The sequence below is a fragment of the Coturnix japonica genome, chromosome 15 (assembly GCF_054131305.1).
Source record: "Coturnix japonica strain WE chromosome 15, WE-NBRP24, whole genome shotgun sequence".
Taxonomy (NCBI): domain Eukaryota; kingdom Metazoa; phylum Chordata; class Aves; order Galliformes; family Phasianidae; genus Coturnix; species Coturnix japonica.
The window spans coordinates 12,898,850-12,915,228 of NC_140677.1; the positions used below are offsets into that span (position 1 = coordinate 12,898,850).

Genomic DNA, 16,379 nt, shown 5'->3' on the forward strand with positions numbered 1-16,379 from the left:
CGTGTTTGATGGGAGGAATTTTAGACTGTGTCAAACAACAGAAACAGTCCCTCTGGTTTCTTTGATGATGCAGATGTGGCTGGGAGAAAGTCTGGCTCCCACTGCCAGACTACCTATCCATGTCCATATGGCCCTGAGGTGTCTGCTGTGGCTGGGAAAAGGGGAAAGTTTTGTTTGGAGCTGTGGAACAAGGAAGTGTGGATGGACACCAGAGCACTGCCCCAGAGTGAATGTTGCTTTTGTTGGGCTTTCCACATGGGTACTGGAAATGCCAGCATTCAGCTGGGTACCCACTGTTGGGGATCAGCCTGGGGGCTGGGACAGCTTGGGGTTGGGGTCATCAGTGGTCATCAGTGAGGCCTTAGAAATACAGGAACTAGTGAACCTGCTAAAACTTAATGTCAGATGGAAATTGCTTGCTCAATTTTTTATTTTTTATATCTACAATGACACACAGCACAACTTTTTGACTTTAGTTGAATGGTAGATGTAATTGAATCCTCTGCTTAAAGGGACCAAGCATAAAGCTCAGCAGCATTCCAGCCAGTAGCTTCTGAGATTCCTATGTGCATCTCTGTGTGATACAAGGAACCTGGGCCACTCCTTCCCTCAGTAATAGGGAGAGGTGACCTTTCTTACTTGTATTTTAAGGACTGTTAGAAAGAAGGCTGCTTTACAGAGGCGGTGTTGAAAGGCACTCATGGAGTCACTCCACCACAATCCATAGCTATTGTTGCTGCAACCAGAATACATCAGCTGATGGGAACGCTGCAGTTCCCAGCCCTCTGCAAGGCAGGATGCTTCAGAAGCAGTCTCCTCTCACGCTAGCTAATGCTAATGCTCTGCAGCCGAGAAACATGAAACTCTTCTGGCAGAGCAGCAAGCGGGGAATGAAAGTTCATGTGACATAAGGCAGAGCTGAGCAGCTTGTTCCTGGGTCTCTGGCACTTCAGCACGTCTGTGCTCAGGCTGTCTGTGTGCTCAAGGTCACAGCCCCATGGCCGTACTCATGACAGTACCTGCACAGGAGGTGCCCTGCTGCTGGAGGCTACACCCATCGCTCTCAACCCCGTGACTGCACAGCACCCTTCTGTCTTTCCTGGCCCAGTCAGGTGGTGCTCAGCAGGATGGTGAGCACAGTGTGGGCAGTGGCTGTGCTCTGCGCTCAGCACTCGGCTCCATGTCAGTTTTTACAGCTCTCTCAGCCATTTATTTATACACCTCTTTTTAAGGGGAGGATACCCAAATGGCCTTATTTGCTTCCTGCCTTCAAAGAATTCATAGAGTCATCATAGAGTTTGAGTTGGAAGGCACCATTAAAGGTCACCTGGTCCCAAACAGGGACACCTACAGCTCCATCAGGTGCTCAGAGCACGAGCCTGACCTTGGGCATCTGCATTGATGAGGCACCTCCACCTCTCCAGACAACCTGTTCAATTCAGTGCTTTGAGGATCTTAGAGGGAAATAAAGAAAGAGAACGTAACGGGCTGAGCATTTTTCTCATATACAATTTGATTTCTATTTTAAAAGGGATCAGATCTTGAGCTGCGTGGTTTTGAAGACCTCTGTGAGGCCAACTGTTATCCTCTGTACAAGCAATGGAGCATCTTTGTAAGCTATGTAACAAACCTCCTGCAACCAGCGGCCGGGCTGAGCAGGGAGCGAAGAGCTGAGACTCGCGGCAGTGCCAAAAAGGAAGAGAGAAAAATAAAAGCCCAACCCAATCAGCCCGCAGGCGGCGACGGGGGGGGGGGGGACGTCTCTGCTCAGCTCGGCTCGGCAGCTCCCCCCCCAGGCTTTTTCTTTCGCTTCGGAGCCGCTCTGACCTCGGCGCAAGGAGAGAGCGGCGCCGCGCCGCCCATGGGCCATGCTCTACCGGAGCCGTGAGTGCGGGACCGGCCCGGGGCTGCGGGGCTGCTGCTCGGGGGCTGCGGGGTTAAAACGGGGGTGTTGGAGTTTGTGCGCTGGGCTGTCTGCGTGCTGGGCGCTTAGGCTTGGCGGAGGGAGCACAGCGTGCAGCTGAAGCTTTTAAAGCGCGTCTCTTCCTTAAGGACGGGACTTTGTTAAAGTCAGGCTTGAGTTTGTTCCGCCAGAGATTCTCTCCCGTTCGGCCGTGGGAAAATCCCAAGTCGGATTGCGATGTAACAATTAACGGATAAATAAGAAAGCGCTGCATGCTGGGGCTGCCGTTGCAAGGGTAACATTTAGCAAATAAAGTAACTCCATAAATAAACAGATTGGGAAGAAGCAGGAGGAAACAGCCACGGCTTTGGGATCAGCCGACAGGAAATGCACGGCTGCCCTCCGTGCGGGAACGGCTCCGGGTAGACTGCTCAGGAGCTTTGGGAGCAGCTGCTGCCTTCAGGTGCTTTGGGAACACTCAGGATCTGTCCTCAGAGCGCACAGGGTTTGTGGAGCTGGCTGTACCAGCCCATCGCTGCTGCTGGTCCTGAGGATGGGACGCAGCCCTGTGCTGAATGCCACGGGCACCATCGTTGGGTTGGAGCTGGTTGGAGGCCTTTAAGGCCCCTTTTAACAAACATCATCCTACGGTGCGATGACTTGAGAAGGGAATGCAGTGGGCAGTGCTGCCAAGGCTCCAGCACAGTGCTGTGAGTGGGGCATGGCCACATTTGCCCCAGCACCCTGAGCCCAAGCCACCCTGTGCAGGGGAGGCTCAGTGGTATACGTGCCATGGGTGTGAGCAGGAGCTATATTTAACTGCTGGTTCCTGTATCATCATCAGAGCTGATGGGACAAAAATACCTCCAGTCAGCGTGTGCTGCAGCTCTGCTGGCAGCTCTGCTTCACCCCGTGCTCAGTATTCACGGGGGAGGCTTTGCTCTGTGCCACACTGGGTGTTTCCAGTTCTGACTTTGAGGTGCTGGTGGAGGTGCCATGGATGTGCTGGAGCAGAGCATGAAGCTCAGCGGTTCACAGCTATGTGACAGGGCCGTGTGTCACCGTGTGTGCCATCCCAGTGCTGCAATATATCAACAGAGGTGAAATAGCCTTAAGAGTGTGGTGAAAGGAGCTGTCAAGTGACAGTGCCTCCTTCTGTTGCCACAACAAGGTCAAGGTTCCTATGTGCTGTAATAATAGCAGTAAGTCAAAAATCTGCTTTCATGCTGCTCAGAAAATCTGACTTACTGGAGGTAAATGGCACAAACTCTGGATGCTAGTACCCATTTTCTCAAGGACTGGCACTATAAACGTCACCCTATTTTGTCATATTAAAAATACTTCAGTGAGATTTTTGTTCTATATTCCTACGCTTTCTAAAGGTCAGGAGGCTGCTTCCCTTTGCAGGGAGGAGGTGTGGGATGTATATCACAGGGCTTGTTTGTTAGTGGAGGTACTCATGGCAAGATGGGCTGCAGGAGCAGTGCAGGCAGCTCCCATACAGCACAGGGAGGTAACACTGATGGGATGCCTCAGGCTGGAGGGCAAGAACACAGCAGTGATGGGTGACACCTGAGGGTACCACAGGGACTTGGGATGCGCTGCCTTCATCAGATCAATCTCAGGCTCTGCTGGGGTGCTGGGAGCTGAGAGCTGTGTACAAGTCACTATCACAGCTCATTCTGTACCTTTGCCATATAAAGATGCGGGCTTTCCCCATACATTACAAAAACGTCCGATTTTTCAGTAACAGAAATTAAACCTGCAGTAATAAATAATGTATCTCCTTATCATAATTTGCAAAGCCAAGGTTCAGCCTTGCTTCTCTGCAGGGTTTGTAGCCAGGAATAGCACATTGCATCCACTCCTCAACGGGTAATTAAGTGTTTATGGAATGTTGTGCTAATGAGAGCTTTCAAACACACAGAGTTCTTGTGCTTCCTCGTGTAGAAGTAATATATATATCCGGGATTTGAACAGTTGAACTGTTTGTGGAAAAAGCATATCGTGGCCGTGATAATTCTGCAGTTAATCCTTACAAACCTTTGGGTTTGTGGGCTGGGACGTGGGAATTCCTGCCGTCAGCCCTCACAAGGTGCTTAACGCCGGGTCAAGGTGTTACCCCAACCCCATCACAGCCTCAGCTCAGCCCCAGCTCAGAGGTGGCCGCACGGGGGCGGTGGCACGGGGCGGAGCGGGACGGGGCGGTGCTGTCCGGCCCCGGGGCGGCCCCGGAGCGCTCGGCAGCAGGAAGGGCTGCAGCCCCGCTATGCTCGGTGAGTGCGGGGCCGGGGGGGCTGCGGGAACATCGCATCGGGGTCGCCTCTCTCGTCCCGATAGTCTCCTCCCGGCGCAGCGGTGCTGGGTAATTCTGCTGGAGGTGCCTGCTCGTCTCGTGTGTTTTTCGGAAGTTTATTTGTATTTATTTTTCTTGGAAGCCTCGTGGCTGCGTGTCCGGGCTCAGCGCACGGGGCGCTCTGTTGGCGTGCGGCCACTCACCTGTGCCATCGCGTTTCTCAACGCTGTCTTTTGTAAACTCGGGATCCCCGTGTCGGGGCCACCCCTGCAGCTGCTGCAGCTTTAGAACAGGCTTTCATCCGTGAGTCACAGCCCGTGAGTCACCGGGCTGCGGGTGGCATCCAGGAAGCGGCGGTGCTGCGTAACATCAGGTCTTTGGCAAGTGCGTGGCGATGCCGGGCTGTGTCTGAGCCTCGCTCTGGGACACGAGGGCTCCATCCCAACGGAATACGTTGAGCCTGTGCTGAGGCTTGTGGTCAGTGAATGGAAATAGGCGTGGGTTTGAACTTCAGCGTATGCATTTTTCCGCTGTAAGTAGTGGATGTGGGTCGAAAAACCCACCTCGAGGCAGCAGCTGTGTGCCAGATCCCACGCCTCAGCTGGCACACGGTGATTGAGGGGAGTGTGCCGCTGACACCGGGTTGCAGTCTTCTGCTCCTTAGTATCGAGCAGCTGCATGGCACCGTGCTCCTGATTACCAAGTGGCCCACTGGTTACCTCTCATATGGAGCTTAGAGGAAAGTGTATAAAGAAGCATCACATTCGACTCTCAAGAGCCATTTAATGCTTTGCTTTCTTCTATTTTTAGAAGACACTCAGATAATGCTGAGTTACCGGGGCTGCTATCAAGGACTCTCACTGTCTGGTGAGGAACTCACAGTTAGCAGCAGTTGACCTGGAGGGAGTGTGGTGCCTCCCACCTCTCAGCTCTTCCAGCCTTGGGGAGGAGACCATCATTTCTTATGGGAATGGAGGTTTGGTAACAGTGCAGTTTGATCATCTCGGGCAACTTCTGTGCAGCCAGATTTTTTCTTAAGTCCTCCACACCCTTTTCTTGGGCTATTGAAGGGGGAAAGCCAACAACTAGATAAGTGTAAAAGCTTACGTTATGGTGAGATGCTTTAGCAGGGAGTCTGCAGAGACATATGCACTTTGTTGGTCATGTGCTTTAAGGTTTTAATTATCAGCTCAGCTTTGTGGTGTTTGTGAAAATCAGTTGGTATTTCTGCAGGAACTTGCAACCTGTGCTTGCATTGCCCAGCAGATGCCACTGGAGTTTCTAACACTGATGTTTACGAATGGTGTGGATGGAGAGTTGTACTGGGGTTTTGTTTGTTGTGGTAAAATTTTATCTGCTTTATCTCATGTGCCTGCTTGCTAACTTGAAGCAGGCAGGCTTTTAAAGGGAAACAACCAGAGATCAACACCATAATAAAGATACAGAGGTGTAAGAGGCAATATCACAAGTACAAGACAGTATGGTGGTTCACTGAGGATGCCCACCTGCCCAGCTTTTGGCTTCCTTCAGGCCTCCTGGGCCCAGGCTGGGATTAGAGCAGGGAGCACAGTTCTGTGCTGCCGTGGAGCATGGAGGGGCTGAGCACAGGCCTACAAGTTTGAAATGCAACTTCTTTGTTTTTTAAGCTGTGTTCTGTGTAGGTTTAAGGGTTCAGTTTAAGGGTGATGTGTATTTTTTTTATCTGAAAGAGCAGCAAAGGTAGAACATGGAAGAGCGTACACAAAGACCAAAATCCAGTGTGCACTGTCCTGTTGGTTGTTCCTTATACTGAAAGCAATTTGGAGTCTTCTAAGGAAAGAATAAGCAAAAGCAAAGCTACAAAGCAGTTCTTGACAGCCACTGTAACCTGATAGTTACACTAGTGGTGTCCCCAGCATTTATCTGATGTCTCTTGCCAGAAAGCCTCCTTTGGAAGGAGGAGCAGAGGCATGTCATAGAATGCCATGGCTTGGCAGGGACCTTAAAGCCCATCCAGTTCCAACCCCTCCTGTGGGCTGGCTGCCCTCCACTGGTGCCTGCTTCCTCCTGTGGGCTGTGCAGCCAGCTGTGGAGCTGCAGGCTGTGGCCTCAGACAGCTGACAGTGCTGTGTAGGCAAGCGCTAGTCGAAAGAGTGATGGTTCTTGCAGTGCTGGTGTGGCTCCTGCTTAGAAACACAGTTGTCATAACATGGAGGTTTTAAATTTCCCACTCAGTATCTGTCATCTCCTTGAGCAGTCTGGGGACACACTGCTGCTGGTGACACTGGTGGGAACGGGAGGTGGCTGGGGCCAGCAGGGCTGTGTGGAGCAGCACGTGGGAGTCTGAAATGCACGTGTGTGCTTTCCAGATATCCTTATCACCCCTGGACAGGGTGCTGCATCCCAGCCACTAACATCAGCAATGATTTGGTTGTGTGTTGTTGTTGTTTTTTTAATGTAATTATTATTATTTTGTAATTTAGCAGCTGATGCACTGGTTGATGGTCCTGTGGTGTGTCCTCTCTTCCCTGGTGTACCAGAAGCTTGAACGTGGCTATTGCTCCTGTGGTTTGAGCAAAGACTTCTCCAGTTAGAGGAGAGCTGTCAGGCTTCAGAAGAGGCAGGGGAGGTGCTGGGGGTTGTTTTCCCTCTGGTGGCGCTGAGCTTCATGGTGTCTCACCAGAATGTTTTAAACCTTGTGCCCAGTCCTTCCTCCCAGAGTGAAGTAGCCTGGGGAGACAGTGGTACAGGTGTGTGAAGTGTCTTTGCAGGACACAGAGAATGGAGCATCCCATGGGGCTGGGGAGCATCACACAGCTGCTGGAGCCAGGCCTGAGGCATGTCCTTGGATGGCACAGGTAGCACTGTCTTCAGGGGACATTGACTCACTCTCTGCTTGTGTGTTTTGGCTTAGATTGGAGGAAAATGGAGACACCCAAAAAAATCTCAGTGAGGCTTATGCGGTGTAATGCAATCTGCAGTGTGTGAGCATGTGGGTTCAGATGGCAGCAAAAAGCCCTTGATAAGACCAGTGATGATTCAGTGAATGCGTACAGATGTGCTGTGAGGACACGCTGTATTCCTGACTTCTCAGAAAAGAATGGCAGCTTAAATGTGATCTCCAGCTGGTCACAATTAGCTTCACTGCTGAAACTGCTGCTGATAGACTTCCACGTGCCGCCTGCATGGAATCGGCGATGATGAGGCAGCAATGGAGTGTGTGGGAAGCAGAGATGACACATCAGGGCTGCTGTTATTTTACAAACTAAGATGCATTCAGTCTGTCGGAACCTTGCTGTTCTTTTGGTGCTTGCTGTGGTTTGTTGTTTGAATGTCATGTTGTTTTTTGAAGTTAAATTGCTATGCTAGCATGTTAGACCTCTGTTTAACACCGGCTTTTTGTAAGGCTGCAGAAGGAACACAGTTGTTTGTGATATCCAAAGTCATTGCAGATCATGAAAGTGATGCAGAGGAGGGAGGAGGTAGCGAGGGAGGTGCATCTCACTCCCCAGAATGTATTGGCATGGGCAGACAGCTTGACAGAGCCCAGCGCCCTGTCAGTATCTTTTGGCCCTCGCCTCTGCTTGTAAGTGCATCCAGATGGGCAGGTTTGAAGAGGTGTTTGATCTCAGCCCTGAGTCAGATAACGTTGAACTTGTTGCAGCAAAAGGGAACTGCAGAGCAAATAGTGCAGAGTGTTTCTAGCAGCAGGCTGTAAAGCTGCCTTGAGAGCCAGCAGCAGAAAGGCTTGGAATTAGAAACACATGGAAATGATACGTGTCTGTATGCAAAGAAAGAATGGAATTGAAGTACTTTTGTGCTTGTGGAATTGCAGCTCTGTGCAGTATCCATAGCCATGTGCCTTTATTTGAGTGGGAGCAACTTTGCTGTTATTTCACAGCGATCCTAATGGGAAATTTTTGTGAACCCTTTCCAGTAAGTGCAGTTAGGGCTACAAACACATAGAAAAAAAGGAGGATGTAACAAAGTTAACATGATTTAGAAAGGACAGAGGCTTTGCATGGGTGCAGTGCATCACATGTTTGTTTTCTGGCTTTTTTTCCTTCATTTTTCTGTTTATTATCTCTAAATCACAGGGCACAGAGAGCTGATGATGGTCTATTCTGGTAGCCAAAATACAAAAAAAAATACCATAAAACAGAGTGTGTGCTTTAAGTATGGGGAAAGTACCATGTTCTTATTCTGTTCAGTTTGGATGGAGGGATCTGTGCAGATCAGGTGTGACTTGTGTACTTCCAGGCCTGGTGACCGGTGGGGCTGGTGAAGCACACTCGTGCAGGTCAGGTGTTTTAATGCTTGTTTCAGGCATTGTAACAGATAGTTCCGTTTCTGAATCTGATGAGATTCAGAAATCCCTGCCAGGGATTTGGGTACCTGTAATTTTGAGTGCATGGATCTCTGAAACACATGGCTGTGCTACAGTTCAGCTTTCCATAATTAGGTGCTGGTAATCACTGGATTTTAGCTATTTAACCACTCTTAGGAAAATGAAATGTACACGATTTAAAATGGCTTGCTAAGTACTTACTGTGGTTTGTTCTTTGTGTTCTTCTGTCTGCAGATCAGTCGTATTGTCACCGGCTGCAACACGACATGTATTTTCTTATAAGCAATAGCCGATTGAATGAGCAAGTGGTTGATAAAATTATTCTTCAGCTTAACAGAGTCTACCCCCAAATTCTCACCAATACAGAAGCGGAAAAGGTAATTTAATGAATTTTACTCCATCTCTGAATATGCTGTTGTTTCTCTGTGAGCCTTTTGCCCGCAGGATTAGGAGAGCTCACAGTCTCCCACATCTCTTCGTGTGTTCTTTCTCATCTTTATTTGAGCTGATATTAGCAGACCTTAAGGTGGTATTTCAGCACTTCTGGGGTTAGTAGATGTGTCTTCACACAGTGTGCCACTATGTTAAGAAAACTGTATCCCTAACATCTCAGCCTACATCAGTCACTTTTTCTGTAGGTAGCAGCTTAATTTAATTTCTACACTTAGCAGACGTAAATGAACTGCTTTCCTATAGGTCCAGGGAAATTTCTGTCAACTCTATGGAAAGTTTGGAAAGTGTACCATCCCCCTGTATCCATTTGACCTTGTGAGAATTTTGTCAGAATAAGGCCTGTTGTATCAGGCACATTGTATTCCTATTCCCCTAGAGTGTGAATTGATCCTAACTAAATGTACTGCAAATGTTATCTGCTGCACTGGTATGAAATCTAATGCTTTGCTGAGGATGGTTTTGGTCACTTTCCAAATACTCTGGGATCACTTTGATGTGGGTAGGGTGCACATTTTCTTTCCCTTTGTAAGGTTTTCTAGAATTCATCATATTTCAGACCATAGAAAAAAGAACTTTCTTCTGCAGCTGCTTGCCATGGTGTCTGAATAATGAGAATTCATAAATGCTGCACTGGGTACACAGCAGTGCTGGAAGCAATCAAACGTGTAGTCTTGGGATGATGAACACTCCAATATTGTGACTAATATCATCAGTATAAAATACCTTTTGGGGCAATCGCTACTAGGCAACCAAGGGAAAACTTGAAAACATTAAAATTCAGTGTGGTATTTATTCATGTTTGCTGTTTGCTGTCAGAATCAAATTGTAGAGTGGCAAGTGTTGAATTGAATGGGGAGAAGCATCAAATATAGAGTAGCTGTCACTTTACTGGGGGGGGGGAAGAGGAAAGGCAGAGAAAATATGCTCACCATCAAGAGGTGCTGTCCAGATGGAGCTCAGCGTGTTGAAGTGTCCCATGCAATGTATACATAGGTTCCCTTAATTTCCTGGCCTGTTGTTTATGGAAATATAAAATGGGCTCAATTCTCTGCCATGCTATAAAATAATGTACAATTGTTCTCTAGCTGATGTAATCTCTTTTCTGATCTCTTCTCTTACAGTTCAGGAATCCAAAGGCATCGTTCCATACCAGGCTCTCAGATCTGATAAAGCACCTTCAAAAGAATGGAGAGAGACACTGTCAGGAATTTTACAGGGCCCTACAGATCAATGCTGAACAGCTTTATAATGACCTGCCAAGCAGGAAAATCTTGAGTAAGTTGATTTGTAAGTTGATTGAGTTGTCTGTTTCTTCATCAGTGAATTATGAAACCTCGTTTCGCTTGTTCTGTTCAAATTATTTAAATGATTATTTATTTATTCCCACATGTGGATTTGACTGCATAGTTCTTGTTATTTATTGGCTGGCGTAGGCTGACCTGAGCAGCTTGAGGAAAAGCTCTGTGTTTAAGTTAATGAAGCTGCAAAGGGATTGTAGTATAAGAAGTCCTTGTAAATGATCTGACAGCTCTAAAGCTTCACTGGGCAATTGATTTCTAGTTATTGGAAACCCAGTTAGTGCCAAGGGGAAATTATAACAATGTGGGTCAAGCTCCAGTTAGATTCAAATTGTTGCCTCGAAAGTCAATAGGTTTTTAAAAGAAACAAGCAAAACAAAAGCTACTATCACCAACAAAAGCAAAGAAGAAATTATATCTCCTTTATTTCTGGACTGTGCCATACTCATTACAAAATTACAGGCCATTTCTGAAAATGAGACTTATCTGTAGATGTTAGCCAAATCTTCCCTACATCCCATAGAGAAATCAGCTGGGCCCAAGGCCATCTGTACCCATAAAACCCTTGTTGGAGGCTGTGTGATGTTGAGACAGTGACTCTTCTCACTTTGTTGTGCTCTTGTTACACCTGGCCAAGCAGCAGAAAGGAAACTTGCATAGTGCTGTTAGCTAGAGCTGAAGCATGCTCAACCTTGTAGGCTGGTGTAGCAATAGTAATCAGTATGTTAGTTTAAGGACCAATAGAAGGGCTTTTACTCAGGGAGCCACATAGGCAGAGTGAAGGCCTTCTCACAGTTAGACTGCTTATTGAGTACAGTGCTAGAGGGGCTTCATGGTAAAAATAGACTGATTGTGGTTCCCCCAAGCCGTTGGCTGCTATTGCGTTATGCAAAGAGACCCAGGGAACAGTCATAGGTCATTAAATAATATGTCTTGGTGCCCTCTTATGTCACCATTCTCAGAGCAGTGAGAATAAGTTCAATTAAGTGACTTAAAATTCTACTACATGCTGAGATTCTGCAGTTCCCTTGTATTGACCTGAGAAGGAAGTTGTTTGTTGGCAGTGTTTACAATAATGCTTTTGCTGCAGTGTATGAGTTCTGTAACTAAAACAAATGTGCTGAATGGCTGATGAACATTTGTGCAGCATATTAAGCTAAAACCATAAAAAAACAATTCTCCAGAAAAAAGCTCCATTTTCAGCAGAAGCTTTTATTTCTCCTTTAGGTGACCTTGAATCATTTTGAATGTTAAAGGCATTGTCCTTCAGACCTCCAGCACGTACAAGTTTTGTGTTGCTCAAATGTTATTTGTAGGAGTAGCCACTCAATTTTGCAAGAGGTAGCGCAGTGCATTACAGAATTCACACTGGAGTTTGTAGATGTGTAGAAAAACCTTCAAAATTTGCTCAAGAACAAAGTTTCTTTGCCTCAAATATAATATTGGAAGTGAGATGTTCAGCAATGTCTCCAAGTTCCCACTAGAGGGTGGAGAAGGCACATGGCATGGACCCTGTTGGAGCTACTGAAGCCAAATGGGTTTTCCATGTGACTTAGAGAATGTTTTTATTTCTCTCTGAGCTGACATGAGCTAGAAGAGCTAGAAGGATAACGGATCTGCTCAGTTGTGCCCAGTGGTAGCTTGCCAGGAGTGCAGAGCTGGAAGTGTGAGGAACTGTGTGCTAGGTTATCTGGAGATAGCCCACAGAACACGCAGGCTGCATGTGATTGCCATTTAGGCAGTGTGCACCATGGGGGCCCTGCAGCAATTCTTTCTCCTTCAGCAGCTCCCATGTGTGCAGCCAAGTGGTTGCAGTGCTGCTGCTCTGTTCTCCCTGTGGGATGGAAGATGTGCAGAAATGGGCCTGCTCCAGTGAAGCACAGATGCTACTTGGATACTTTACTCCACAGCAGCTTCCTTAGTGTCCTCTCCCTCATCCTGGCATGCCTAAGTGAGAGTCTAAATGCCTGTCCTGGCTCAAGCACTTCCAAAGGCTGTTCTGTTATTCCTTTGTCTTACGAATGTTGAAGGTTAGCTTGGAGTACACCTTCATGGCAGGTCTCTAAATAAAGGAAGAGACCTATCAATACTGCTGCCTTCTTAATTCTTGTGTTTGAACTAAATGGCTTCGTTGCTGATAACTCTCAGAAATCTTAAGGTCAGCCTCCTTTTCTACTCGAGTTCACAGAAAAATGTCATCTAGAGGCAAAAATCACTTATGCCAAATGTTGGTATGTAGTCCCTCCAGATTTCAAGAGACTGTATGTTTATTCAGCCAAGAGCAGAATTTGGATAAGTAATGTGTGCCAAGCAGTGTTTTCTGAGGGCTCTGTCTGCCAGATACTCCCATGCCCAGAGATTTACACAAGAACAGAAAGGGTGGTGATACATTAAATCAGGAGGTTCTCAGATTAGCGCATGCTTTGGCTCACAAGTGTTTTGTATGTGTTACGCTACAAGTTTCTGGCTTTATGGAAGAAGTACTTCCTGCTTTCCTCACTTGGGAAGCAGTTTGACTGCTCCAAAGTACTCAAATGTGCCAGAGATTTTCAGTCCGTCCCTTGTGTGTGAATCCAAATGCTGCTGTGCGTGAGGTTCCTCCTGTGGTCAGGGCTTAATAAGATGGGAGGTGCTGCTGCAACTGCTTACAGCTGTTCATGGTGCATTCAAATGACCTGTGGCTGTCTTTTGATCAATACATATCCAGATGTAACTGTAGCAATGATTTACTCTTGGAAGGGCTAATATTTCATGTCAAAAAGAGGTATTTTTTGGCAACGTGGTATTTTGCATGTGCTGATTATGTTTGTGTTTGCTTGAGCTGAATACTAACTTCTGATGTGTTGCTTTTATTTCTAGAAACCACAGATTCTGCAGACATAGACAATGACAAGGAGAAATGTATGCTAAATGACAGGGGTAAATAAATGCGTACAGCGTCACTTTACGGAATGGCTTTTCAGATGATGATGCAGTTTATTTTATTATGTAATTTGCATTTCGTGTAACGTAGTTTGTTTTACGATATCCTTTCTGTCACCATCTAAGTGGGATGAATGGAGGGAAGCTCACTGAGCTGCTGCTGAAGGCAGCCAGTGCCAGGAAATTCAAGAGCCGACTTTAATCAATATTTACAGTGGTATTTTTACTCATGTTGTTCATTTGCTAAGCTGTTCATTTGCTATGATTTTTCCAATGCTTGAATAGTAAAGACTGTCCTGCTGCTGTGATTTTGTACAAGGCCATCTATTTTGTTGCATAGCTTTCTTTTTAAGCTTCCAATTTAAGTACAAATCCTTAGAAAACAAAGACTGAAGATGAGCAAGTGTGAACTTAAATAGATTTCCTGTAGAATAACATGTTAAACTTACTTCCTCTTCCTTTCTCATTGCCCAGATTACAGGGAAGTCAGTAATTTTAGTTACTAAAAGATGTTTTGAAAAGGAATTGAAGAACAAAAGAAACTGAAAGAAATTCATCATGACTTTTTTTCTCACTTAAGTTTTAGTTGATGTTTTATTTAGAAATTTCCGTTTGATTATAAGAGATCGAAAGAGCCTCATATAAAATACGTTTCTGTGTCAGTTTGTGCCCCGGGAGAAGTCTGAAATGAAGGGCAAAGACACGTTTTAACTCATGGTGTGGTTTTGTTTGGGTGCTTATTTCTTTGAATACTCTCATGTGGTTGGCTCCATTCAGTCATTAGTCTGGAGTTCATTTATCCTTAAATTGACAGGTGCAGTTTAAATGCACGTGTATTCATAGCAAAGTCATAAATACAAATAGAATATTAGATGATAAAAAGGCAGATATAAATCTCTGAGGTCTTTGTTAATGGATAAGTATGAATTAAAAAGGTTCCATTGAACATCAATACTGAGCATCAGCATGAAGCTGTGTGTAATTCCAGGCAGACACATTAAAGCAGTGTTTCCAATGAGAGATTTGTTTGAGGTATGTGGGGGCACTGCATTTCAGAATTGTAAACAGGAGCGAGAATATTCGCTTTTGTCATGAAAGCATCATTTGTAGAACATCTGTATGTATATAATCACACACGGTCCTTTCCTGTTCCATTTTATATGGAGGCGTGTGCAAATGCTATTGCAATAAGTGAGATATATAGCTACAGAGATCAAGTGAGTCCTGTGTGCTAATCGCAAACAAGGAAACAGGGCTGATGCTTGGCAGTGCCTGGGCTTCTGGCATTGGCTCTGTTCTCCTTCTCTGGCATCTGTTGTTTTAATGGAGCCTGATCCTGCATTCGTTGTACAGAAAGATGCTGAGGTGTGATTGAAGCCAGTGGAGCAACAGGATTCAGAGCAGCAATTTCAGTACTAGACAAAAGGCAAAGAAAGGGAACAAACAAGACCCTAAAAACTCACCTGTAGTGAATTGGAGTTATCTTGTGGTGTATTTTCACAACGTTCCTTCCCCGTGGGCAGTACACTGACCTAACAGAGGCAAGTTGTGAAGTAAGACGCTGCATTGTGTGGCTTATGTCCCAGTGATCTGGTTACTGTTCTGTTGTATTTAAAGGGTTTCTTTGCACCACGTTTTAGGCTAAGAAAATGCCTCAGAAGGTTCTTGCTTTCATTGACTGGAACACAGCTGAGCAGAGATGAACAGTGAATGGTGTCAAAGTACCTGTAATAAAACTAATTACAATACAGTAAATGTTCTTCATAGTACGTTAGCTACAGCACATACATAATTGTGAATGTGTTAACCTCATTTGAATACACTTAGTTATGCATATTAACAGCAATTGATGATTTATGAACTGGGATAAACTTTCAGTGCTCTGCTCTGTCTTAATGGGTTTCCTTTCCTATTTCCTCTAGGCCCGGTGTTTTTCCTCGCCTGTTTCAGTGCAGCAGCAGGATTTGCCTTATTTTGGTACTGCTGTAACTCAGGTAATCTACCCTGGTCTTTTTCCTGTTGATTGCCTTACTTCAGCACGTGACAGGGAGAGCAGCGCGCTTCTCAGTCTAACACAGCTAACTTAATAGAGCGGGTCAAGGTGTCATCATTCATTAATGAGGTTAGGATGCAAACTGTATTTCAGACATACCGAGGTATAAATAATGGATCATTTGTCGACAGAGGAGGCCACAAATAGGGGCTCTTTTTAAAGGCAGTTATCATGTGAGCTCCTGTTGCTATGGCAGTGGGTCATGGTTCCCAGCAGCCGCGAGGCAGAGGCAGAAGGCAGGCCCAAACCTATGGGGAGCCACGAGTGTTTGTAGAGCTGGGACTTGGTGTGGTGTCCACCCTGCTTCTGCTTTATGGTGCAGGTCCATGTCCCAGTCCTGCTTGCTGCTCTCACAGAGTGACTCTTAGCAGAAAGGTGTGCTCCTGGATTGACCCTGGTGAGCCAGCACCAGTGGGAGCGAGCAGCTTGTTCAGAGGGATCCTTTTGTTCCCCTGCAGTGTGGGAGGTGTCAGTCTTCATGTAGTCGGTGGGGAGCAGAACTCAAACTTCATGTTGGTTTGATGCCATCTGCTCCTCATTTCCTGCTCACAGCAGTCACACTTGGGTGTTGCTGTTGACATCTTTCCCGGAGCTGTGGGCTGCAGGTCCTGACCCGGAGCCCCAGCTCACTGATGTCTGGGCTGCGATCCCTTTCATTCCCAGATCCGAGTCCCTCAGTGGGACTTTCCCTGGAGACAGGGCTTAAGACTTAAAAGAGAACCATTAGGCCGTTGAGGCTAACCCTTGTGCTTCCTTAGCTGCCCTTGCCTTCCTTTATCAGTGATTAGTACCAGCATTTTCAAAAAGAACCCCAAAAAACTTCCTATAACTTCCCTTGATTGCAGTTAATTGTCCATAGCTCCCAAGTCCTCACATCTCCCGAAGTCTTTTGTTCCAAGACTCTTTTGTTCAGTTTTTATTTTTCATTCCTTTACCTATGCAGCGTCTCTATTCCCCCACTCTTAACAGCCACCAGTGCAAGGTCCTGGGGCTGTGCTTGGGTGCAAAGCTGCTGCCATCCCTAGCTCAGTAACCTCCTGCTTGTGTGTGAAATTGCAGCAGTGCTGGTATTCATCATTATCCTGCCTTGGCAGCCAATGTATGCAATATTGAAGGAAACAGGCTTT

The 16,379-nt window shown here is 46.4% G+C and overlaps 1 protein-coding gene across 25 annotated transcripts in view; it reads left to right on the top strand.

Annotated features, from left to right (window-relative positions):
• Positions 1-1,685: 1,685 nt before the first annotated feature.
• CARD19 (caspase recruitment domain family member 19) overlaps positions 1,686-16,379 on the top strand; it is a 66,420-nt gene continuing 51,726 nt past the window's right edge. For 2 of the 25 annotated variants that reach the window (XM_085516526.1, XM_015874819.2), the window contains exons 1-4: positions 4,120-4,179; positions 8,761-8,903; positions 10,101-10,254; positions 15,122-15,193. In XM_085516526.1, the coding sequence (XP_085372652.1) occupies positions 4,173-4,179; positions 8,761-8,903; positions 10,101-10,254; positions 15,122-15,193 (376 nt within the window). In that variant the 5' untranslated portion in view covers positions 4,120-4,172. Of the gene's footprint in view, positions 1,885-4,119; positions 4,284-4,890; positions 5,067-6,889; positions 7,037-8,760; positions 8,904-10,100; positions 10,255-12,060; positions 12,448-13,136; positions 13,197-14,552; positions 14,741-15,121; positions 15,194-16,379 lie in introns of those variants that run through there. The other 23 variants (XM_015874812.3, XM_015874816.3, XM_085516522.1 and 20 more) reach the window with 23 other exon arrangements.